The 26,891-nt window shown below is 48.5% G+C and overlaps 1 protein-coding gene across 4 annotated transcripts in view; it reads right to left on the minus strand.

Annotated features, from left to right (window-relative positions):
- Positions 1-26,891, minus strand: part of spns2 (spinster homolog 2 (Drosophila)) — a 70,957-nt gene that overhangs the window by 37,888 nt on the left and 6,178 nt on the right. For all 4 annotated transcript variants that reach the window (XM_035433336.1, XM_035433335.1, XM_035433334.1 and 1 more), the window contains exon 2: positions 10,663-10,728. In XM_035433336.1, coding sequence (XP_035289227.1) covers positions 10,663-10,728 — 66 coding nt within the window. The remainder of the gene's footprint in view (positions 1-10,662; positions 10,729-26,891) is intronic.

The raw sequence follows: 26,891 nt of genomic DNA on the forward strand, positions 1-26,891 counted from the left end.
CAGGGACTCCAGCCACTATTCATGAAGCATAAAGAGGACTTCTACCAGTCATATTTCAGCTACAGTATGTGGGCAGCCAGTACTTACTGCAGGGCAAATGATTCATTACTACACTTTGAGCGCAGGCTTTTAATGCTACAGTTCGCCTGCCCCACTCAAACTTTAGCAAATTGACATGATGATGAATGCAACGCTTAAGCCCTCGATGGCTTGACAATGGATCAACTGTGCAGCTTCCCAGTGCATACAGCACACACAGTAAGAAAAGGCACGAGAGGATATCCTGACAATGCGGGCTTATTTTCCTAAAGGCTGAGGAAATCTCCACAGAGTGTAAAAGTGCAACGCTCGGTGTTGGTGTAGTGTGTGTGCGTGGGACTAATGTGTGTCTAGACAGTGTGTGTGCAGGGCTAATGTATGTCTGGCCTGTGAGCGCTGGATCTAGCGTTCTTATTTATTTATTTTCTCAGAGGGAGAGAGAGAAAGAGCGCAAGTATAACGCCGAAGGTTTTTTGGGTAAATTATGTGCTCCTTTACTAGCTAACCGACGTGTAGTAAAAGCTGCTGATCCCATAAGAGCACAGGAAACTTGTGTGTGGAACCGGAATGGTGAAGCCCACTATATTTCAAGCCGCCTGACCCACGAGAGGAAGCGGACTGTGTGCAGACGGCCATTGGCGGAGCGCTCTATTGGACGAGACAGGGCAGAGCAATTCAATTACCCGCATGTCATCTGGGTCACGGGAGCTCGTATCAGCCTGGCGTCACAACAGTAACTTTAATGTCAGAACTATCGCCCTGATTTCATTAACAAGGGGTTTTGTTCGTGGCTCGTGGCCGAGGAGGAGGCTGGGTAAGTGTGTGTCCAGTGGACTTCCTGCGCTCTCCTCCTCTTCCTTTGTGTCCTGGAAATGGGCAAAGCTGGCTGTGCTCACGCAGGGGTATGGAGAGCTGGGTGTTGAAGCAGGAGGGTGACCCCTCCCCACTGCAAGCCGCTGCGGGTGAATCTCTCATCTGAGACTAAGGGAGGGGCCGAGGGAGTGGGCCGTTCTAAAAATAGCCCGGCGGGGAAGAAAAACCTTTTTTTCCCTCCGTGCAATTCTTTTTTTTATTTCTGCCCGTGTGTAATTGCAAAAATCACAAGGGGGAAGGAGCAGCGGTACGGGTGGACTGGCAGTGGCAAACGAAGACAAGTCCCCCCCCCCCCTCCCACCGCTGGGAGGGAATCGGTTTAGATTGAGTCTGCGGACAAAAGCCGCCACCGATGCGACACATCGAAAGGGCCGTTTTCTTACGTAGCGCGCACACGCACGAGCAGCTCATGAACAGAGCTCCCTCTGAGGCGTCGGGGCCGTGGTGTTACAGGTACGAGGCCGGGGGACGCCTGGCAGGGGCACGGGGGCAGGCGGGGGGAGGGCAGGCGAGGGGGGGGGGGGGGACAAAGGTGTCGTTAAGCTCCGGAGGTCTGGCAGCCCCCCCCACCCCCCCCCCGCGGTACTCTCGGTGGAAGAGGAGAGAGAGGGGAGCCAAAACAGTTTAGAGTCCTCCGGCTGTGTGTGTTTTTTGGGCTCTCTCCTCTTCAAATATCCTCAGGAAACCCCGTTTAACCGCGAGGCAGCGCGTGCGGACGCAGCCGGGGTAAAATACGATATAGACACCGCTTGCCACGGAGACCGCTCGCGGCTCCTTCCGCACACTAGAGGCGCTTGTATGGCGAAGGCGCCCGGCGTCCCTCTGCGGTGGCACCGGTGTTTTCCGCGTGGGCCCTCAGGTGTCCTGTTACCTGAGGAATGTCGGACGACGGGCGATGAAAGGGCGTCTCATGATGAGTGATCGCCGCTGACCGAACCTGGCACGCTCACGCGGCGCAGGTCAGCGGCTACAGCGCCCTGATTAAGACATTCCGCTCTCTGTGGCATTCCCCCACAAAGAAAAAAAACAAAAGGCGAAACTGTACACGGGAAAAGGGAGGCGGCCGTCAGTCGCATTCCGAGCGTTTCCTTTCAGGAGATCGTTTCAGAGAAACGATCCTCAGGCGACGGCGGCCATAGGTCGCCGCTACGTCCTCTGTTAGCCTAGCGCCGCCGCTGCAGAAAGACCGGACCGGGCGGGACGAACCTACGGACGGTTGGGCGCGGCGGAATGCTGCGGTCGGCTTTCATCCGGAGGCATTAAAAGACCCGCAGCCCCTGGCGCACATCTGGAGTGAAAGGGACGTTCAGGGTTCCCCTGGTTACGGGGCAGGCCTGCAGCCTCCCATTAAAGCGGAGTTCCCTGCTCCCTGCTCTCAGCTCTCAGTTCTCAGCTCTCAGCAGGCAGCACACTGCAGCCCCCCAGATCAGAGAGGTCCAGAGTCACAAGCACTCTGGGCTGCTGAGCGCTCTTATTAGGATGCAAGCCAAGGAGCTTTGGGCTGATGCTGGGCGACAAAGAGGAAGTGAATCTGCATATCTAATACAAGTACGCACACGCATTGCACGTGCACACATAGCCAGAAATGACACCCATGTATACGTGCAGGCATTTATGCAAATGCATTCAGTTACGCAGACATGCGTGCAAAGTACTCACTCACTCACACACACACACACACACACGTACACACACACATACACACAAACGAATGCAGATGCACAGAGACACAAGACCTTAAGGGGTTGTACACATGACAAAGAGATGTTTTGGATGTGTAGTTTGTGTAGGGCAATGCCAGCACATTTAGGGCACTGATGTCTGGTCGCATCTTACATCTACATTTGTAGATAACCAGGGTATTCTTTGGAAAATAAAGACATTTTTGCTTCAAGCGTTTATTGTAAACTGCCACACCCTTTATTTTTAACAACAAAATTCTGGAAAACACCATGGAAACATGCTGGTGTATTAGACTGTGCCTGTTTGAGTACCTCCTAACTAGGGGCGTACTGAGACGTCGATGCATCAGTGTATTGTGATGCAGATGTCACGATACAACCACGTTTATGTGACATGTATGAATCGATTTGTATTGTGATGAATCGTTCATTTACATGGCAAACTTATTTTTTATTTAGGCAGACTGAAGTTAATAAACCCACTTGTTAACTTTGAAAGTTATACTGTTTGTTATTTCAATTATCTCTTAGGCGTCGGTGGGGTGGAAGGAGTCAGTCAAATCTAATGGTCACATCCACATCGCAGCTAAGTGCGTTATATCATAGCGTGATTAATCATTATTAATCATATCATATCATTATAAATAAACAGAAATCGTACCGCATCGAGTGTTACTACTGTATCGTATCATTATCAAGAGGTATCGTTGCACCCCGACTCCTAATTACGCCAGCAAAAAGTTTACATTGCATCTGAAAGATGCATCATCATCATGCTGAGTCCCACAGCACAACATGATTACTCTGCTCATGCAGGTTTATGCTGCGCTGGCTTTCTGTAAGTGAGCGGTAGGCCGCAAAAACTCAAAGAAAAGAAAACACGGTGTTATTTTCTCCTCTGGACACTTTCTCTCGCCGGTGGCTATATTTTCATTCGAGCAGGGTCCGGAGGCATTTCGGCAGGGAGAGGAGGTTCTGTTTGCGGGGGCCCCTAAGTACAGGCGCAGCCGGCTTAATGACAGGCCGCCCCCCGAAATGACAGGGAGCCGCAAAAAAGAGCGCTACATTTCTGCTCCGGCTAATTCGGCTCACAGGCTAACGGCCTGGTCGCTAAGCGACTGGCCCGCCCGTCGCTCCACGAACGTAAACAACTGCCCCTTGTCCCGCCTCCGTCCTTTTTCCCCAAAAGCGGATCTCTCTTAATCAGAAAAGCGTTTATGCTAAATGGGACTTCGGGAGTGAATAAAAAGGCAATGATCTGGATTAATAAACTATCAGGGCAGGGGAGGACACAGGAGGAAGTGTATCCTTAGGAACTGTGACCGGCAAGCCATTATTTTGACTAGAAGGTTTTATTACAGAAAGACTACGACAGGGGCAGCTCAGTATTACTTTAGGCCACCGTCCAGCTTCACAAGCACATCCCGGACAGGCCCAGACCTGCCTGCTGTGTGAACTGCACTTCCAGCAGTGCGTCGGAGCGGTTCGGTGAAGGAAAAATGATTTTTTCGTGCCTATAATCCCCTGCCTCGCTACCCTTGTTCAGGGCTCCGGGGGTCATTTGTTTTAATTGGCTGCGATGGCAGGATTAAAATGGCGCACTCTATCCGGCAAGACTTTGGTGGGAAGGCGGAGCCACTGACGGGGGGGGGGGGGGGGGGGGGATGAGGATGTGCGTGGGAGGGCTGCCAATCATCATCTGCCATTCTTCCTCCTCAGTGACGAGGTGTGCAATATGGAGTGAGATGCCTGGAGACAGGGTTCAGTTAGAGCCCCTTTCCCACACAGCCCCCTGTGGCCCTCGCAGTACAGACGTCAGGCTGCAACTTTCGCACCTCTCAACATCTTGGAACAGGAAAACATCCACCAGAAGGGTCTCTCCATATCAGGGCTGCCCAGTCCTGTGCCTGGAGATCTACCATGCTATAGGTTTTAATTTCAACCCGAATTTGGCACTCCTGAGGCTACTAATTAGCAGCTCAATGAGATCTCAAGCTGTTGAATGAGGTGTGCTTTGTTAGGGATGGAGTGGAAACCTACAGGATGGTAGATCTCCAGGAACAGGATTGGGCAGCCCTGGTCTATATGAAGTGCAGAACACAGCCAAGTCCAATTTCAGCAAAGAGAGACTGGAGTGGTACATTATTTTGTTCCTGACAAGCATGATATTTTATTTTACAAATTTAAAATAAAATATATATATATATTCTTTTTACCGGTTCATTCTTTACTTTGCAGCAGCATACTGTAGAGGTTTGTGTTCATTTTTGAAACATAAAGCACTAAATATTATCAGGACTACCACTTAACTTTCACACCATATATTTTCCAAATCTAAAATTCCCAAATTATGAGAATTCCGAAATCAAATACCTGCAATGCCAACAGCAGCCTTAATGACATTCCACATTCCAGAAATGAAGACCTTGTAAATTAGATTAATTAGGTGCATTTCAGAAGCATGGGACACCAGATACTCCCTCTCTCAAGCTTTCTGTACAGGGGACGATAAACGTCTTTTTCAGTACTCGGATGCTCATTTCACTCAGTACCAATAGTCAAATTCGGCATAAGATATGAAACTATTCAGGAAGAGGATGTGTACACAATTCATCCACAGGAAATGATGTCGTCAAATGAAAGGAGGCTCCTCTGGAGAGAATATTTTCCATTTGGAAATTCCCCGTAGTTTCTCTTTTTGTTTATGGCATGAAGCATTTTGAGCCTTTCATGATCTCCGGTTAGATTTAGCTGCATGCACAATAACGAGTAAAATGGCTGTAGACAAACGGCCTTGAAACTGACAAATGCGTCGGATAGAAATGGATAAATCGATATTCCAAACGAGACGTGTAACTGAGGCGCCAAATGCAGGTGGATACGCAGCAGGTGCGTATCCACTCCACCGCGATTGGGTTCTTTAAAAAGCGCCCGCCTAAGTGGCAGTCTAAGAAAGAGACAGCTGCTGGCAGAAGAGGAAGGAAAATAACACGTTCCGTCACGCCTGATCGCAGAGAGACGCGGTGCGCGGGGGGGGTTGGAGGGGAGGTGGGTTGGGGGAGGTCGCTCTGAGAGAAAACCATGGCGGATCGCGGGCCACTAACTCAGCAGCCGATTTGAGGCGAGAGAAATGTGGCCTGAATGAGGCCGCCACCATGCCCGTGGGGGGGGGGGGGGGTGGGCGGGTGGGGGGGTTTGCTTCGATTTACCTCAACAACCCTATCCCCGGTCTGCTTGCAGCACGCAAGCGTGCAGGATTTCCAGAATGCCTTCACGTCTGTCCCCGCAGACTCATTTCCACGCACCGCGTGCGTGTCATGACGCCAGGAGCGTGTCATGACGGCGGGCGTGTCGCGACGGCGACTCAAAGCTGGGGCCAGAGACCTCCACCTGTGTGCCAATGACTCAGCCCTGAAGCCGAGGCCCCTGACACCGGCACAGCAAAGGGCCAGATAAGCGTCTCGCGTTTCAGCCCGGGGCAGACAGACGCACACCCAGCAGCAGCGGCGGCGGTGGTCTGTTTGTCTGACGGCCGTGGAGCAGGCACGACCTCGGCCATGACAGTGATGAATAGCACACAGCCTTCAGGAAGTCTCTCTCTCTCTGTCTCTCTCTGTCTCTCCCTCTCTCTCTCTCTCTCTCTCTGTCTCTCCCTCTCTCTCTGTCTCTCTCTCTGTGTCTCTGTCTCTCTCTCTCTCTCTCTGTGTCTCTGTCTCTCTCTGTCTCTCTCTGTCGCTGTCTCTCTGTCTGTCTCTCTCTCAAATTCAAATTCAAATTCAAAATGCTTTATTGGACATATTTCGAGATACATATTGCCAGAGCTCTCTCTCTGTCTCTCTCTCTCAACCCCCCACGGCCTGTCAGTTCTCTCAGTCACACACAAAGCGTCTCTGATATGGAGCTGGGTGATCGGTGATTGAGTAGGGGGGAGAGGGGGGTGTCTCGCACAAATCGCTCTGTCTGGGTCCACAAAAGATGGGATCATGCAGAACTACTGACCCCGAAGGAGAGTAATACTACCCAGATACTGCCATCAGGCCTTTTTCCAACCCACACCGCACATTCCACGCACAAAGAGGAAGAGACTCTCGTTCTAAGTACATTTAATCTGACACCGTGGGTTCCTTCCTTCCTCCGAGGCCTGTCAGGAGAAACCGCGCAGAGAGCGCCGCAGTGGTTTGAGGGCTTTTTCCCCTTCATGGTCAGGGTCAGCCCAGGAATGAGCCACAATGGCGAAAAAAGTTCTACACATTTCCAGGTGATCCACGGACTTCAAAGCAACCTCTAAGAGGAACCAAAGCCTATATGGCGCAATCTTGCACAGCCCTCTCTACGTCTTTCATGACTTGCACTCCACACATCCTGAGGAACGATAATGTCTTGGGCTTGACAGATGTTCCAGGACCTGAGGAGGCCAAGGCAACTTGGGAACAATTAGAGCGTCACTTTTAACAGGTGCAAAAGAAGGCTGTGCATGTGAAGTCATCAAACGCTCTCCGGAGAGTTCATTCGCCTCTCTTTTACTCACTCTCACTCTTCCTCGCTCGCTCTCCCTCTCTCTGACTCCACAGATAAGACTGCTCTCGCCTCCCACACCTCCCTCTATGACAACCTTTGAAAGGGAGGCCGAGTTCCACCCTTGGCGTGAGCGATGAGGAACGGATGGCAGCCTGTCAGCAGGTTCATTTGTCCTGATCCCCAGGGCTTAGGGGGGGGGGATTGAGCGGGTAGCCTGTCCGCGATAGCCGCCCGCGTGCGCCGCATCCCAAGCAGCGCGCTAACGATTTCAGCAGACAGCCCGCGCCGCGGCACAGTCGCCGCAGCCTCAGGGTATTAGGGCCCGCGCAGCGGACCTAGCGCCAGCGCTAACGCTAGCGCTCATCGTTCCCCACTCGGGGAATAATTAACGAGCCGACCTTGAGAGCATCAGGTAGTTCAAAAAGAGTAGTCAGGGAAACAAGGAAGCGCTGCCGCTTGCCCCCCCACTCCCTCTCTCTCTCTCTCTCTCTCTCTCCCGTTCACCGGGGACGGCTTGAGTAGGTAACAGCTGGGGAAGATGGCACCTTGCAGCCCCAGCAAGGTCAGCTCCCCTCCCTGGAGAAAGCGAGCGCCGGGCTGGCCTTTGGAGCCCAGAGCCGGGGGGGGGGGGGGGAGGGGGCTGCGGCTCGGCAGCGGCCAACACCCTCCTGGGCGCTGAGGAAACCCAGGCACGGAAATCAAACAAACCGTAAGAGCAGCAGCCGCTCGGTAGCGGAGTCAGAACAGGGGAGGGTAATGTCGCGAGGCAGTTAGGGGGGAATAGGGGCCGAGGGCAGAGGGAGGGGAGGGGGATGCGGTCCTCGTTATAAAAGGAATCAGTCAGCGAAAGCGCGCTCTTCTCACATCAGCACCTGAGCAGCTGGCGTCAGCAGTGCGGGGCCAGGTAGCGAAGCTGGGGGGGGGGGGGGGGGGGGGGGGCAGAGCAGGAGGGACAGGATACAGCAGGCCGCTGGTGCTCGCTGCGCTCTCCTTACTGAGGATGGTCACGGCCTCTGAGCGGGCTGACTTCCGCGGTCTCCCTTCCCCCCCTAACCTCCCCCCCCCCCCCCTTCACACACGCACGCCCTGGGTCAACGCTCGCTAGTATTCGGAAACCCTCCCCGGCTTCCCAAATTCCTCGGGGCGGCGCGAGCAGCGATCGAGGGGGCAGAAATGCGCACTTGGACGGGCGTGTCGTCGAGAGCTCTCACCTCATGGGCCGTGCGGTTTCACGGATTCCAGAGAGCTGACAGAGCGCGGCTCTGACGCTCTGATGCGTGCTGTCACAGGGCATACCTGCTCATTCGCACCTGAAGCTCTCTGGCTCTCCGCGGCTTTCACAGATAATAGACAGGTGGGGCTCTGTATGGGGACGTGGCTGTTGGGTCAATAATGCTTTCATGAGAAAGCGCTGGAATATTAGAGAGCCAAACTGAACTGGTCTCATGAAAAGTTGACGAATTGGATGGTAATTGACTTACCAGAACCTTGTCTGGTGGCCTTTTGTGTTAGGTCTAAAAAGCATTGTTCACAATCATTCATTTAATACAGTTTTGTAAGGAGAAGAGGATAAGAATGTATCTCTTCGTTGCATTGCCAAATGACTGGTGTTCGTCTCTTGGAATTAAGAAGGTGCCAGGTTCCCGTTTTGAGTGTTGAGGAAGCATGGTTTTCCGACATTCAGCACCGATCGGAGCGAGCTGTGTGCTGGATCAATGCGGGGATATAACAGCATTCCCCGCAAAGGCCAACGTGTGCTCCCAAACATCAAGGCCCAGCAGGCAGAAAGAACCAATTGCAAACAAGCAGATTTTTTACGCTTCTTATTATTATTATTTTTTGCTTAAGTGCTCTTTAAAAAGTCTAATTTCATACAGTGCAGCCCAGTGGTGATTACTCTCCAGGGGGTTTCATATAAAGGCCAGTGCCAAAAATACAGAGCTCTTAATGGATTGAAAACATCCAAGGGTAAATATGCTCATCACTGTGACCAATAAAATGAAAGCCAGAACTCTGATTTAGCAAATCCTGCATGTATCTCACTATACATAAACACTCAAACTCACACACAAACACACAGACACACACGCACACACACACACATTAAAATAAAAGGCACTACATTAATGACATTACAAAACGCATACTTAGAACAAAAGAATGTGGTTTGCCATTGTTCTCTATATATAAATATAAATATAATATATATATATATACTGTGCAGATAACAAAGGCATTATGGCCAACAGTAATATTTTACCATATACTTTCTGACTGCCTACGCTGCAAGGCAGGATAAAATTAAGCACATGCTATACATACACTGTATCATAGCACCTGGGATTATCTTTGGGTGTGCTTGTAGAACCATTTCTTCACGATTTGTGAAGCAGTTAAAAGAATCTGTAAAACACTCCCCATACTGTTCTGAATCAAAGAAACATAACTTGCCAAATTGTAATTAAGAAGCAGAACCCATATCCATGTCCCCATAACTGGAGGTCTGGATGTACTCAGACGCTTTGAGAGGAAATGGAGGGAATTACCTTCTTCATTAAAACTGCCATGAAGTCAAATCAAAACAAAATATTATACAAATATTTGAAGTCTTGACTATTCTCAGTAGTCATATAGGCCTGTTAATTTAGACTGTAAAAAGAGATCATGGGGTATTTCATTTCTGTGCCTCAAATCTATATGCCCTTTATATAATCAAAAATGTACTGAAGTGGAGAAATATTTTTTTTCACCCCACAATCTATAACGGACAAAGCATTTCTCAGAGGATTGGTTCCATCCATTATGGAGATGTGCTATAGTCATTGCACAGAAATAGAAAAGATTAATTTCCTTATTGTGTGTAGTATAGTAGAGTAGACACAGAACACCCCAACCCCTCTCCTTCTCCCTGTACCCCTGGCCCAGACTCACAGGCTCAGTAAGCCTCTGTGTTTCCCTGCGTGGATGTGTGTGGGTAACTGACGAAACAAGGCAAGGCCTCTTCCTCCACTGTGAGCTCTTCATACAGACGCTCCCTCACAAAAGGTGAATTCAGCAGGCTCTATTTAACAGGAACTTCGGCTCGTGCCAAAGCTCATGTTATTTCTTTCTACTGTGCATGAAGAGTCTCTTGTTTCTCCTGGCCCTGGCTCTAAGGCCCGATTCTTAGCCAGATTCGACTCGTACCCCTCTGTTCATTATTGGCCCTCTGGTCCTGTCGAGGAATTGCCCCCTAAACCCCGAGCACCCGAGCTCGGGTGTGACGTGGCAGAAGTGTGCCTCTCCCTTGCCTTCTCCGCAAACCCAACAACCGTATCAAACACAATCAATTACACCGGCTTAGTGGAATGAGGGGGAGGGTGAGTTAATGCACGGGCCGCTGCATACTCCTTCTTTTTGTTGTCATTACTGCCTGAGTGTTAAGAGGCTTAAGTGTGCGGACACGCTCGAGCACCGGGTCGCGTTACGGGCGGTCCCTGGAAAATGACCGCATTATGCAAAGTGTGGGCGGAGCCGTCGGGAGCGAAACCGGGACCGCGAAGAGACGCACCTGTTTGCAAGAGGCCCGCCTCGCTGTCGCTGACGCTGAAGTGCTTCTGGATGTCGAGCAGAACACCTGGAGGACAAGGAAAAGGGGAGAACGGGGTTTGATTAAGTGCGTGTAATTCCAGCCTTAAGTAAAACTCCTAGCTTTCACTTAGTTTCAGCGGCACATTATTATACAGACAAAAGAATCATTCCTGTATCTTTCATCCGTTTGCTAAAGGATATTAGTGAAAGACAATTCTTCGGCTTTATTAAAAGGCTGCTGTTTACCCCTCCTTCCATTTGTGGTTTTTATAACTCCAACAAAGGCCACATGTAACAGATTACTACCAATGAGCACAATGCAATGGTTGTGTCTGATTCTGCTCAAGTAATGTCCATTAATAAAAAATAAAAAATAGACACATCGCATTTGAAAAGAATAAAATAAACTGTAGAGGATAGGATGGACTATCCGATAGAGGATTAGAGGATTTCATGACAATTTTAATCATCCAAGTAACCTCCTAAATGAGTGTTTTCTGAGATCACGAAACAGCTTTTTGGTTTACTGTAGTTCAACAGGATGTGTACAGATAGGGGCCCTCTTGGCAACCTGAGTGTCCCTTTAAGTGGTCTCTGCCACTGCACCGCAAGCTGTACTGCGTGCCAGACGAAGTGCTCTGCGCAGCAAATAACACCGTGCGGTAGCGGCCGGAGGAAGGAACCTCCCGTGGAACGCTGTCATTACCCGAGTCCCCTGCACCGCTGCCAGGCCTGGGTGGAGAGACACCGCCCGCCACCTACTCCCAAAACACCATCAATTACACCCCACTTCTCTTTCTCAGCTCAATATAAAACCTGCGCATGAGAGTAATGCTTGTGGTGTCTGTATGCTTGCGTTGCTCAGATACACGCACAATACAAGCGCCTATGATTGGTTCAGGCATGGCGACTGGTACGCCTTAACCAATCGAGCAGAGAAAAAGGGAAGAAGGAATGCAAAATGGCCCATGCCACATATAAACTGGTGGGAAAGGGGATCATGGCCAGCGCTGTAGACTGTTGTAACATTTGGCTAAACCCTCGTGATTTCACGAGGCAAGAATGTCACGCTTCGGTTTCACTACATGCAAATAAGTTTGAAATGATTCTAATCAATCAGTCAACTGTAACCTACATTTCTCTTCCCCATTCTAATATGACAGCTTTCTTTGATCATCAGCTTCGATGTGTAGAGAAGAACTTGATTGATGCTCATCAATCAGTTTAGTATGGAACAATTCTGCGGCATTTTTCATGTGAAGATATTAGGCTTTAATTGCAATAGCTTCCTGCTTTCAGTATTTAAATCTTGAAACAACTTTAAACAGTATTTAAAGTCTTGAAACAACTACATGACAAATGTTTCAAGGCATTGTTAAAATCTGTCAGTTCTGCAATAGTAAGATCCATATATGTTAAGAAGACAATTAGTTCACAGGCATTTAGAAAATACGTTGGTCTTTGTTGTTAAATTGTGGCTATACAAAACTAACAGGAATTTTCAGATTGAAATTAGGTCAGCAAAGCAGAATCCTTCTCAGCAGGTTTAATTCACCGCTCCCTTTTCTGATAACTGCGGTTTGAGCATTCACATGGATTTCCTTAAATAGTCTCACTCTCCGCTCCAATTTAAGGATTTAATTTTAATCAGGTATTGCTTTTCTTTCCCTACTTTTGACCAAGGTGTAAAAACCTTTACACTTGACAGGCTGTCAGGGGATGTACTAAAGCAAGGTGGCTGTTACTGACAGGAAAGAGTCCAAAGACTCAGGGATTCAAATGTGAGGCTTGAATTTGAAACAGAAGCGTCTCAAACTGTTGTATTAAACTACTCGTTTCAGCTCACCGACATACAAATGTCAGTTACCAAACTGTTGTATTAAACTTCACGTTTCAGCGCCACAGTACTGGACTTATATTCATGAACACAAGCTTGTGAAGAAAAAATGATGACAGAGAAGAATAACAAGACATTGGTTTATATTTGAGTCTTTGATCTCTTTGAGTGTCACAAAGCAAAGAGAAACCCCATTCCGTTCATGACTAACTGAAAGATCACCTGCATTAGAAGGTTTAGCGCTTCCACAATGCAACCATCACGGTCATTGAAGATACTGCGCAGAAATGACAGCCACACGGTGACTGGCAGGAGCATTCAAGGGGAAAGCGGCACAGCACATATTTTCCAACGTATTCATTTAATGTGGTAATCATCAGCCTCGAATTCCCCCCAAAGGTATGCGACTTTGTGCTCAATAGATTTTTAGCATCGTGGGAGAGCTATGTTCGCGGCAACGTTGAGAAGGAGAGAGATCGCGATCCGAGCCAGCGGCGCTCAAACAGCGCTTAATCCTCGGGTGAGCGGGTTGATTAAAGGGCTCACCTGCCAGCGTTCTGCTCCTCCAGGCGATCGTACGCCCGGCTGGGGGACTGATGCACATACCTTTCACGCATTAGCTCCGAGAGGAGGAGCCTTTGGTTAAGGCTTCTCTAAAGACACCTCGGGCTGTTCAAGGAGAAAACAAAGCGCCGAGAAACTAGCCCGCACCATCGAACATACCAAGCATTTATTTACACGCCTTATAACGAGGACTGACGACTGGGACTTGGTCTTCACCTAGTATGTTTAGCTAAGCAGCTTCTCTAGGTTTCATTTTCAAACACAATCCCCACCTCCTGCCAAAAAAAACAAACAAAAAACAACAGCTTATAAATTCCAACTAGATAAACGATAATGTGTCAGGTAAACTCAATTAACTTAATTTCAAATAGATGGCTTTTCAGAAGAAAAAAAAGCTGGCACTCTGTACTTTTTAAGTGATTGAAGATGTAGCCGGGTTAGGGCCCTGGGGAGAGCAGGCTGCACCTGCATGGCCTGTGCCCCACAGGAAAGGCACCACCTCTACACTTGCAGGATCAGAAAGTCTTCTTAATATAGGCTAGTGTTGAGCCAGCGCTCTATATGGGTCTCGCTGCAGTGATTATGTCCCGATGTGCATATGCGCCCCCGAGCTTCCACCAAATTCTGCCAAATGTCCACCACAGTGCCACGGATGTATAATGCTGTCGCTAAATAACTTTAGGCTTTCTAATTGTCCAAGTCACGTTTAACAATAATATATTTAAATTGAATGCTCTGTTCTACATTTTTCTGAAGGGGACAGAATGCAATGCACTATCATTGGCTAAATGATAATACAATTTACTTGATAATTATAATTTACTTAGTCATTATAACACAGAGTGGAAAAACTTGTTATTTTGGCAGACACGATATCATCATTATTACTGATATTGTTAGCACAGCATTTTGATTGCTGTCTCCACCCAGTTCATTCAGACAGCTTCTGGGTTTTTTTAATGCGTCAAACACAATGCAGGCACGGCTCAATGCTAAAACAATACGTAGCGACACTCCTGTCGCCTGGGAAACGTCTCTCACATTCCTGTGCCACCGGTGAACATTCTTCAGCGTTGCTACACCCAGGCACTTCCACATACTTTTGGGCTTTTGTTTTTAAAAGCAACCAAACAATTAGGTATTTTTACTGTAAATGTTAATCCCGAAAAACACCAGTTCCAGTTATGTACAACGCTCCAGTTTGGCAGCCAAGTATTTTTTGGACCAGTGTCACCAGTTTGTGCCTATAGTTATGCTAGGCTACATGCATCAGATATAGGCCTACTGACTTCACTGTCAACTAATGTGCTAATTCACATTAAGGATTTCTCACGCAGCCACATTTGAACGAGGTCTGTTGTTTTGTAAACTACTTGAAACTTGCAATATGCTCACTACTCAATGTACAACTGTCACTGTTCATCAGAAATTTTTCTTGTTGACTAAACAGAGGTTTTACTGGTTTCCGCTCCCGTCTCCTGTATCAAATGTGTCGCGAATGGCGGAGAGCTTCTGTGTTCAGGCAGCTGCTTTTTCGGGTTTTCGTGCTGAAAACGTCCGTGTGATCATGTGCACTGAGCCCTAGCCCTAGCGGACGTCGGGCCTTTTCCTGCGCGACCTGAAGTCGTTAAGGTGCCACACTGACCCCTGTGGCCTCGGAGGCTCAGCGGACGAGCGATCAGGTGACGCGGGCGAGGGCGGGGCTCACAGGATGCCCCCGCCGGCGGAGCTCTGGGCGTGGGTCGGGGCTTTCGGGGGCCCCGCAGTTACAGCGCGCCTCTGCGCCCAGGGGCCCGATACACAGCCACCGCCCTGCACCAATCGGCTGGCCGAGTCAACAGGCCATAGACCGCCAGCCGCCACACCCAGCGTGGAGGAAGGCCCCCGCACCAGATGGCCGGGCATCCGCCCGTCAGCGATCCGGACTGCGCCCACCCGTACTGTCGCCACAGTTACAGTAAAGCTCCCACCCCCAAGTCCCTTCCCCATACCCCACAGGAGCTCACGTGAGACGGGAGATGGCCAGGGCGCTCACAAATTTACATCGGCCATCTTGAGCATGTGTGCATGTGCGTGTCACCTCCCATCCACCTCCCCCTGCCTCATCGCCTCCCCACCATGGCCATTAATATTTTAGTCTCCTTTCCACTCCAGGCTGCAAGGGTTAACTGAGGTGGAATGAGGGATGGCTTTGTTCCCATAACAACCTGTTTTGATGGAAATAGGCTGCACTCCAAAATGCAGCCTTTATATTGTCTTTGGGAAGACAGTGGCCTAATTCTAAAACTCGGCTAGATAGGTTTGGAGGATGAACCATTCTAAACCCCCCCCCCCCCCCCCCCCCCAAAAAAATGCTTGCTTGTTTTCCTCGAACACACAGCTCGGCTACATTTCTGCAGCGCAGTTAAGACTCATTCGCGCGGCCATTTCCTCTCTGAAGGTGTGCATCTGGAATAAAGCCGTACAGCAAGCCCCAAGGTTTGCCCTCGCCTTTCTTTCTCCATCCTACTCTTTACCCCCCCCCTCCCCTCTTTCTTCCTTTCTTGGGTTTGGCAGGCTATCACGGTCCTCCTGACCTTGCACATTTCAGTGTCTCTCACCGCATTGCATGAAGCCCTGCTTTTTGTCCCCCAGCCACAGTCAAGCACATTTAACCCTGAATGCACACAGTACGTGTGCAGCGCGTTCACACTGGTCTGATCCTCAACTGCCTCCTCAGAGCCAGCAGGATATCAGTACATAAAACGTGATGAGATTTTTTAAAATATGAGCGAATGTGAACATAAAAATGTCAGTTACCGGTATCCAACGCCGCCCTGCACCCTCTTTTCCACAGAATTTCACGGCTAGAGCCTGAATTACATGTGCCCCCACTAAACACACAGATGGATCTGAGAAGGATGAAGCCTGACATTTACAGGAATAATATTCCATTTCATTAAAAAATGAAAATGAGAAAAGAATCGGGGACGTCACCACACCAGATGTCCCCTGGAACAAAATAGCCTATAAATGCTGCCTGTTTGGATTTGCCTCATTTTATTAAGGCCCTGAAGACACTGTCCAATAAAACAATGAACCATTTTCCCCTGTGTTTTTGCCGATGGACTCCGTGATGCCATCTGAGTCCGAGGATGCGGGGGTCATCCCCGTGACCTTTTCTGATTATTTTCGTGGAAATGGTGCGACAAACCGGTGAGGCCCTCGCGAATGCACGGCGCCAGGGCCATGCTGCCATGGCAACCTTGTGTGTTCACGGACAGAGAGGAAAGGTGAAGCAATGGGCCAGGAAGTCAGAATGGGTGTGAGGGCTCCATACAGGAAACACCCCCGTTTCCCTGACACCCCCAAACCCCCACACACACACACACACACACGCAAACTAGTTTCCACAGAGACCAGCACTGTTCATCTGGCTCTTTGTAATAACCTATCAACGGGGCCGGGGGTTTTCCCCAATCCGTAGAAAGCCACTATCCTGCACATGTGATATCATCTTCTCAAGCTGACCATTCAGTGCGATCAGGGAGAAATCGCTTCAAAAGGGAAACTACTGTGGACACGCCCTGTAGCTGATGTTCAGCGCGACTGCTTGAGGCCTTCCCTTTGAAACGGCCACAAGGCGTGCCAGCTTTGAACGAGCCGAGCGGGCCGCACCGTCACGCTCTTCTGCTACCACTGTCAGGAACAAGTGCCCTCATTGTGACAAAGGGAGGACGGCTCAATGTCACCGTTTAACCAATCTACGACGGCGCTCGATTTGGCTTCTGCGTCTCAGAACCGTGGGAGCAAAGCCATGCTCGAATGGCTTCCAGCAACTGTGTGCCAGTGTCCTCACTTATGAGCAGATAAGACGGGTCGCTTAAAGCAAGCCTTCCAAACTGTTCCTCCTTAAGCACATTAGGCTAGTGATAGTGATTTCTCTGCCCTGAGAAAATATAATTTGAAGCTTCGGCGGTCCTGTGAGACCAAGGCATTAATCAGACCACAATGTTCCCATCTTCCCATCAAAATGAATAACTGCCTGCCTCAGGCGATATGCAATAATCAATAAATAACATTTCAAAAGTTTGTGTGCGGCATCATTTGTCACCATCCATCTACTTTAAAATTGATGATATACAATGAAAAAGATCACTGTAGGTACACAGCTACACGAGTAGTACCTTTCTGTGCATACACAGTGTGTCTACACACTGTTTTAGCAAAAGAAATACACTTTCTTAGCCTGTGATCTGTTAGAACAGCAATGTTGACATTAACATTTTTTTTTTTTATTGCTCTATTCTAGGTCTGAATATTTCAGGTGAAGAGTTGCCTCATTCTTCATACATGGCTAAAACATGTGAAGTAACACACAGACCTTGCTTTGTAAATTAAGGCTGGCCTTTTATTGTTGCACCAACACTCGGAGACTAAACCTATTGTAGTACAACACACTGGTAGCCTTCTTCTGCGTTTAGCGTAGCATTGATACTGGTATAAGCTTCCCAAATAATGACTGATTATACATCCTGATACAGCACTATAGGCAGTCCTGTCGTTTTGGAACTACAGAAACGTTAATTCAGCACTGCTATAAATGGAGCCTTTATGATTAAACAGTAAGAAAAACGTTCTTCACATTTCCAGCAACATGTCCTCGGGAGACATGCAGTAATCGTATACGTTTCATATGTTTTACAGGCATGAATGCAGCTAGTAATAAGAAACCACTAACGACTAGGGGCAAATGCATCTCATGTTCAATTGTGAGTGAGCTGTAACCACCGTCCACCCCCCTACCCCCCCACCCCGGCCTGTGTGCTGGTGTGCTACTGTTAATGCCTCCCTGAGACCTCTCAGCAATCAACTAGTAAAGAGGAGGAGGAGCGTTAAGTCATTTCTGCTGATCCTGCTTGTCGGCAGTATGGTTGAGCTATGGGCATGTGCACATGGATTTTACCTAATTTATAACATTCCTGGGTGCTTGACTGTGAGGCCAGGCGGAGGACTCGGATTGAACTGTGTATCTGTCCGCCAACCGCAGAGGACCCGGAGCCAAGGCTGGGAACCGCTAAAACCTACTGAGCCGTTTAGTGCAACCTGGAATTACAGAAACATTTCTGGCAGTTTTGGCGGGGCCTGGTTCATACTGCTGTTCTGTTTTTGTTTGTTTTTTCTTCTAGCGACAAACCCATTGGGCTTCATAAAGCAACCTCTGCCTGCCTGCCTACCTGAGCAGCTAACGCGAGTGACATGGCACAACACAGAGGCTGCTGTTGGTTACTCTATCCTCACCCGTGTCATGAAACTGTGACTCAAAGCCTCTCAGGTTCAGCCAGACGTAAACACAGACGCACACACACACACACACACACACACACACCTCATCTCACGTTGCAAAACACAATCATGCCTGGGCCAAAGGAGACGGTTTCACAGTCGGCGTTGTGCAAACAGTGCGGTGAGGGCAGACCCAATTTCCAATCCCCCAAAGAGATCCCCAGATTGCTAGCCCCCAATTCTATTTCAGGACTCTGAAACTAGGATGACTGGGAGCATGAGCGAAGGACAGGGGAAACCGGTGCATTCAGCAGAGAGTAGTACAACAAGGAAGAGAGCCATAAGGAGAGGGGTACAGCACGCGGTCAATGGCGCTGAATACTGCCAAGCACACATTTTCTTTTCTGTGTAATGCTATGCTTTGTGGTAGCACCTCACTTCCTTTTTCCCATAATACACTTTAATAAGAGTAGTACAACAAGGAAGAGAGTCATAAGGTTAGGGGTACAGCACACGGTCAATGGAGCTGAATACTGCCAAGCACACATTTTCTTTTCTGTGTAACGCTACGCTTTGTGGTAGCACCTCACTTCCTTTTTCCCATAATACGCTTTAATAGCATCGGATCTCCTCGGGAATTCCTTTCAAAGGGGTGGCGAGCCGCTGGCCGCTGACCGAAGCGGATCGTGTCACGTCTTCGTCAGCTAACGACGGTTTGTTTTTGATTTGGGTCAGTGGAAAGAGCCTCTGCTCCGAGGGAGGAAAAGCGGTGAACATGAACTCCGCGAGTGAGTGTGTCTTCAGACGCCCGTTTCCCAGCAGGCCTTGCAGAACGGGGGGGAAAGGCCTGGCCGCAGATTGCAATGGGCCGACCACAGAAATGCATGACTGTGGCCGGCGAGCTCCTGACCGTGTCTCCTCTGGGTCTGCTCGCGCACGGGCCCCTCTTCCAGGAGGGACGCTTTTCCACTTCCTCTCTCTCCTCCGCACACAGGGAAACGCTCTGCAGCTGTGTGAAAACCAGGGCTGTGCACGGCACACCCTGGGTCAAACTGAGCCCTCTTTAATCTGTCAATGATTTTGTCACCAGTATCTAGGAAAATTTAAAGAGTAAAATCCTCTACGAACTGTAGCCAACTGTTTTTGTAGCCAAGTTGTAAATATATATATATATATATACTCATTAAGTTATTATTTTATCAATGTTTTTACACTATTGACCATTATGGACCATTCACTATTCAACATTGGTAGAGTGGTCAGATGTGGCTTTGGTACATTTGCATAACACATTAGCCAGCATCTGAATGACCACGCCCATTTACTAAAGTTACGTTTTCGTCTGTTGTTCCCCGGGAGTCCAAATAATATCCCGGAGAGATTCAGCTAGGACTGTTTCAGCTAAAAGCTGGCCTAAATCACCCAGCCAAGATCCGCTAAATATTGCAACGCTGAGAAGGAATCTTAGCGTCACAGACGGTAAGTAGGTAATAGCGCATCAATAATGAATCAAACATTATCTGACATATCCTCAGTCATGTGTGACTTGCCAGACTCAGAGCAGCGGGTAGTCAACCAAGGAAAATGCGTTCAGCACTGGCTATATATAATGTCTTTCCAGGTACGAACCTGGTGTTCCCTCTCGCGACCGCTCATTCCGATAAGACGGCGGAGAGCCCACGAGGGCCACCGCCCCTTTCTACCGGTCTCGCTTTGAGGGGAATAATTAAACAGGAAGGCTCGGAACGATACTAGCACAGTACGGCGCCGCCGCGGCGTGTGGCCGCTGGCCGCCGTGGGGCGCGTCTCTTCGGTTTTCGCCTGTTCGAGTCTGTTTTCGCAGCGCCCCCGAAACCCGACGCCGTGCGAGGCTCTAATTAGGAGCAGTCGGAAGCGCCGCATCAAAGCCGGACGGCCGAGCCCCGCGACGTTCTAAAGAGAGCTCGGGAGCAAGGAAGACAGGCAGCTCAATTAAATGAGCAACGGCTCGACCCGCTGCTAACACTGCTCTTGTCCTGATTTACAACCAAACTGACAGATATTCCGGGGCTATTTCGGCACATTAAATTGAAAAGTCCCATCCATAATACAGCCATTCGTTTTACATAACACTGTGAGGGATTACAGTAATTTTGAGGATTTCTTTCTTTAATGAGATTCCTCTCCTTGCACCTTCCCTCCTTCCCAGTGCACTAGGTGGGTGGGATCGCTTCAAAGGTCAATAAAACTGCCTTGCAGCATGCTTAGCGAAAGTGCACACACCATTTGATTGGCTGCCCTAATTATGGTCGTTTAGACATGCTTTCTTAATTACTCAGACTGACAAAAAACGTGCCCACGAGATCACATATGAAAAGGGCTGTGTTAGTCAACCAGCTACATCTCGCTTGCACTGTATTACAGCTGGTTCAGCTTCTCTGATTGAATTTAAATTGTTTCTCCCTCTCCTGAAAAATTGATTTGATTTCAAATTGCAAAGATGGATTTTTCACTAACTCAAATCAAAATGGGAGATTGAGAGAAGAAAGAACGTACGTTGACTTTTTTTCAAGGCATGCTTGGGGTGAAGTTCTAAATTTCTGACTTCTGCCAAATTTAGCATCACTGCACTGCAGCCATGCTGTTTGGCTGCCTTGAGCAGGGTGCTTATTAACTATGAATCAAATGGAGGTGGTTAAGACAGGGAAATAGTGTGATGGGAAAACCCCCCCTCTCTGCACATACACACACACACACACCTTCATAAATACAAGCCCTGGAACAATCTGTAAATACATGGATGGCTGCATCCAACCCCCCCCCCCCCTTCCTACACCCTCCAATTCCCTCATGATGGCCAACATGCAGCCCAGCCACCCCCTTTCGCTGCTGGTCCAGCTGAGGCTAATTATGAGCGATTGTCACAGGGTCCATCTCTTGTTCTGTGTTGTGCAGAATACAGGATTGATATATCACAGTTCCCCCTGTACCCTATATAAAAACCCTGTATTTGACACACAGCAAGTCAACCTAGGAAAAACCAGGGTCTCGCCCAAGCACATGGCTTCCTTCACTCCATTTGGTTTTTTCTGACTGAGGTGTGCACTTGTTTAAATCAGCTTTTTGAAAATTCTGACCGATATTCCTTCTTATGATCTTTTTTTCTTTAGCTGCAGTGAGATTCCTGTGCTCGGTTTGTCATTCATTCACAACTTTACATCAGCAAGCCACAGTGGTGGCCAAGTCTCCCTTTACAAGGGCATTTTATAAATTTAAAATGGACTTCCTGGTTAAGTAAAATATGTCAGAATGGCTTGGTTGTAAGAGTGCGGAAATGGTTCGAATGATGGTGGGGGTGGGGGTGGGCTGTATATCATAATTGGGGTCTTTGCTATTGCTCCCATCAATCTCACCCCGGTCACTGAAACGGCTGCTCTCTAGCAGCACCCTGTCCCTCCCCCCCCCAGTGTTATATTACAGATGCTGTAGACGGGGCATTCTCATACGTGCATGAGCTCTGATGCGATGGAATCATGCACCTCCCCATATTGTTCCAACCTGTCAAAGAGGAATTTGATTTAGTTTGCCACTCTGAGGGATTCTAGGAAGATGTTAGCTATAATTGTTTTAGCGAGTCTGCGAAAAAACACTTTTGAGGATTCAGTGTATTCACAGAGAGGAGAGGAAGCGACTATGAATAAAGAGAACGAATAAAAGGAACCAAAATCAGCTTTTTGGAGGACATTAATAGTTTAAATCACTAAGTAGATTATTTGTGACTTCCCCATTCTTAGAATACTCTTGAGTGGCCAGAATTCTCAGAATGCTCTTGAGCGGCCAAAATGCTCAACAGAAAGCATCATGTTATTTCTGTGTACAGTGTATTTGGGGAATTCCATGATTAAAGTTGCGCCTCTCAGGCTGTAATTACTGCGGTTCCGTAGCGGTTAGAATGTTCCGCCTGTTACGGGGTGTTATCTACCTGTGACTCACCTGCACCCAGGCGAGTGACTGATTGGTGGAACCTCTGCCCGAAGCTCAGCAGTATGATTAACTGCAGTAGCGCTGCAGAACGAGCACTCATTGAGCAATGGATTAGAGGCTAATGAGCGTGTTGCTATTTACACCGCGACAGTACCTCTTCATTTCACCTCACCTCACTAACAAAGCCAGGAATAAGGTGCTGAGCGAGAGTGTGGAAGAGAGGAGCGTTTATCACCATTTTTTCAACACTGTCTGCATGCCACAGCTGCCTCTGTGTCAGAGACAATGGCTCTACAGACTTACACCATATTTATATTTGTCTGCAGATGCTACTACGTTGATGCAGTCACAACACCCACTTCTCTGGGCTGGTGATCCCTGTCAAGTTGATGTATTGCAAAGTGTGTACTACTGCTGCCAGTCAAGCACAGTATTCCACAAAAGCACGCCTACTTTATGGAGTGAATAATTCAAAACGCACTCAAATATTCCAACTGTAATCATGAAAATAGAATAGAAATAGATATATAGTAGAACATAGTAAATATAGTACTACCCGTAAGTAGTTCCAGTACATATTTCCAGTAAATATTTTACTACTGTAAACACACACGCATGCATACACACAATAGAGAGAGATACTGCACAGATAGAGATGCAGATATAGATCAGCTGATTAATTTCCATTTCTGATATTCTACTAGCAGTGAAAATCCATCTAACATTAAGATTTAAAATCACAACACACAAAGGAGAGGACAACGGGTGCTTGTTAATCTTCTCCCCAAAGTCCAGGCTCTTGGAACAGGAGCACTCTGTGCTGGAGGTGTACCTGAGAAGAACAAACCGAGACTCTTCAGCCAAAGAATTAGAAGAATGCTCAAATCCGGCCGGGGAAACGAGGTGTAACCATCCTGTTAATTCTTCCGAAAAAACACCCGAAACCTTGCCCTTCGTTCCATTCAGCACCTGACCTTCACGCATGAACTTATGTCTCATTAATTCCCCCCGCCTTGCCGCCTCCTGCCATTACACAGAGTTTGACAAGCCATGGAAGGAATTCAACCTCAGGTGAGACTGTGACTACTCTGCTAAGAGGGAAAAAAAGAGTGTTCTTCCCCGTGTGTCTGAGTTCTGGTCTTCCATTTGGTGGTGAGAGTGCTTAGAAATGTAGGTCTACTCCACAGGGGCCAGGGACGTCACGCATTAAAACAGACATCTCTGGTCACAGAGGAAGGGTCAGTGCCCCTGTTTGTCCATAGTGCTTCAGCTCCAAGCAAACCCTGTGGCTCCACTCTGGTCATCTAAATAGAAAATCCTGTTTGATATTTTTTTCCCCCACTGCACCAAATGAAATCCTATAGAAACTGAGATAAACTGAGATATTGTGATTGTGTGTCTATAAAAACCTGGCTATCACAGACAGTAGTGTACTATGACCTCCGATGACTGGGGTTAAACACATTATATAACTACACTGCTGTTTGTTTTGACTACTGCTTTTTTTGTTGGGGGGCGGGGGGGGGGGGGGGGGGGGGGGGTGGTGGATAAAGTGACAAAGGAAAAGCTATGTCAGCAACAATGCTGAATATTACCACGGCAATCCTGTGTTTTTGCTTACAGTAAGTTGTGACTAAATTATTCCAGCAAATGGGGGCATGTGCTGTTTGGGTGTGTGAATCCATTCCACACCATAGCCTAATAAATAATCCTTTCCCCATAATAATCAATGCAGAAATGAGCAATAATTGGGGAAAATATGGCATATTTCCTCCATTATCTACATTAATTTGTGTGTCTCAATTACTGTGATATTAACATGTGCCTCAGGAGGAAATCATTGTTGTCATTGTCACAATAGTAACTAATGTCTGTGACATTGCTTTAACCTTCAGTGTGGAGGAATATATTTCAAATTTGCCTGATCATTTTCACGATTCTAATTACACAAAAAACCTGCTCAAACTGATCCATCCCCTAGTTGCATCCCCTGCTGTTGAAAGCTGTATAAAGATGGATTTAAACCTGGGGGCAGAAACTAGAGCTAGGATATATGTCTTACTTAAATACACTGCCAAATTAAGTCTGGGAGCTTGTGATCGAAATATGATCATTTCCCAACATTTCAAAGTTCCTACTGAGTATGTAGATAGAGAGTGCATTCACCATTTTATCGCTGATTTTGGTTCCCTCTTCGATGGCTAATTGTTCCACAGAGGATCTCATTAGCTGGACACTCCTACAGACTGAAACTGTGTTGCATACAGCCTGGTAGCTCTTAGAGAAGAGACAACAGGCCGAAGGAAGAGTAGGTTTGAATCTGAATTCTGCAAGCGCCCATTTTGAGCATCCAATCTCCTTCAAAATCCTGGGTAGGCAGCATCTGGGGAGTCCGTGTGGGAGTAATAAGTTCCTTAAGACGGCAGAAGGGGCATCGCTGTAGGTTTCCCTTAATCCAACTTTTTTCCCCTGATTTTCTGTCCGCTATTTCCCTGCAGGGGTTTACAGTCTCATGGAACGTCACTGGAAGGCTGAACAGGCTAATCTTGAAAAGGCTGAAAGTTTAGTCAGGCTCTAGAGATGACACTGAAAACCAACAGTTGAAATTAGGAGGAGAGCTTACAACAGGGGATCAGAGGTATGGTTAGCCCGGTTTGATTGAAGGGCGGCCTACTCTCCGCTGTCGAGCCTTTCCAAAAACGCATTCCTCTCTGCTTACCCATGAATCCATTATCTCCAGGGATGTGAAAAGGATTTCGCAGGTAAAACGAGAGGGGAACTCCAATCTGTGCCTGGGAACTGCGGTTCCACAAGCAGGAGCGAGGATGTGTTTATTTCCCGTTTCAGTCCTTGTTTGACAAGTTCTACCAGTCATGTGTGCAAAATCACTGCCTTTGGTCTGGAAGTTACTGCTGCGCTCTGCAATGCCTGCCAGCCTCGGAACACATGCGAGCCCGGGTGGGTGGGACGCCGCGGGGGGTCACGCAGGAAGTGCTGCTCTAACAAGCAACACCTGAGCCTTTAAGTACCGCTAAAGCCGCGTAGGGCTCACCTTCTCCGAGCCTCGCAAGGACAAACACACAGGAGAGCGCTGCCGAACGGAGAGAACGCCTCACACCGCCGCGCTCCTTCTCCCTCACTGTCTGAACACGCCGACGAGCTGGCCGCAGCACCCGCGGGGTCAGCGCTAAGCAAACAAGCACAGAGGCTTCGGTCGCGGGCATGTGCGCCGTCAAAACACACACCGACACAAGTTTCCACGTCTGGCTCCATACCTACGGCGCATCAACAATCGCTGGGCTTCTTTCCGAAAGGACAGGATAACGAGGTAAAACAAACGCGGGGGCGGTATCGCGTTACACGGCGCTGACCTCCCGGCTGTTTTCCGAGATGGCGGTCCGGCATGCCCGCGCATCCCGCGTCATTTCTGCAGCCCGACACAGCCCGCGGCCGGGGCTCCGCATCTGCCCAGGGCCGTGCGTAAACACCCTCCGCCGCCGTCACATCTATTTTAGCCTCGTTGTTGCGGTGGCGGGCGGGAGCAAACTGAAGCCATGGATTCAGACTCCGCGCCTGGCCAGCACTGACTAAACAGGCGAGGGGGGGGACGTCACAATGTGAGGAGCCCGCGGGCTCCCTGCAGCCCCAGTCTCGGGAAGAAGACTAGAGGAGGCGAGCTCCACTCCCCGGGTAATGGCCGCCGCGGCAGCGGTTGCCGAGGGAATAGCGTGGCAAGCGGCATAAACCGGTGAGGCCACATGAAAGGCACTTAGGCAACGGGAAGAGGCACCGTCTAATTCCAATGGTTCCTATTACAGAGGCGCATTCTAAATTCAACCGGGGAACCTGGCCCCGTTCTGTATTTTGACAGCACAGAACACGGGAGGGGTGGAAATCTTTCCGCAGCCTGCGAGCAGAAGGAGCTTGTCAGAGAGAGCAGATCAAGGAGGGACAGTCGCGCTGCAAGTGCTGAGCTGAAAACCGTCAAGGGTTTAAGCGCTCTGCCATGGCGGCAAGTACTTCACGGGCCGTCAAAATTTCTACAGCTTTATTTCATAAAGCGACAAAACGCATACACCGTCATATTACCGCACTGAGAAAATGTGACTCCCAGCTCATTCTGTTATGCAGCATTAATGAGGAAAGGGAACGGGTTCCCAGGCAGACGCAAACAATAGCCAGAAGGGATGGAAGCTCTTAAGTGGTTTCTGAAAAGGAGGCAACCCTATAAAATAAATTGCAACTTTTTCCACGAGTAAAACACATTTGTTGTTTGGGAGCCTTTAATATGAGCATCGTAAAAAAAATGTGACTGAAGCCTGCCCAAGTAGGCTGCCAGTTTGGGCAGACCTCATTCTGGGTAGTGCTTTGACACGTGTTCTGTGCTCCTTGGATGTTCTCATAAGCAAGGCTGCATGTAGAATTAGGAAGTGATTCAAGTACTTTAGATGAATGCTTTGCTTTAGGCACTAGTACATCCTAATGTAATGCAGTTAGGCTGAACTTATGGGGAATGTCCAGATCAAAATCAAAGTTCTATGATTTTATCAGGCACTTACATGCATGACTGAGAGAGATGA

The sequence above is a fragment of the Anguilla anguilla genome, chromosome 9 (genome assembly GCF_013347855.1).
Source record: "Anguilla anguilla isolate fAngAng1 chromosome 9, fAngAng1.pri, whole genome shotgun sequence".
NCBI classification, from domain to species: domain Eukaryota; kingdom Metazoa; phylum Chordata; class Actinopteri; order Anguilliformes; family Anguillidae; genus Anguilla; species Anguilla anguilla.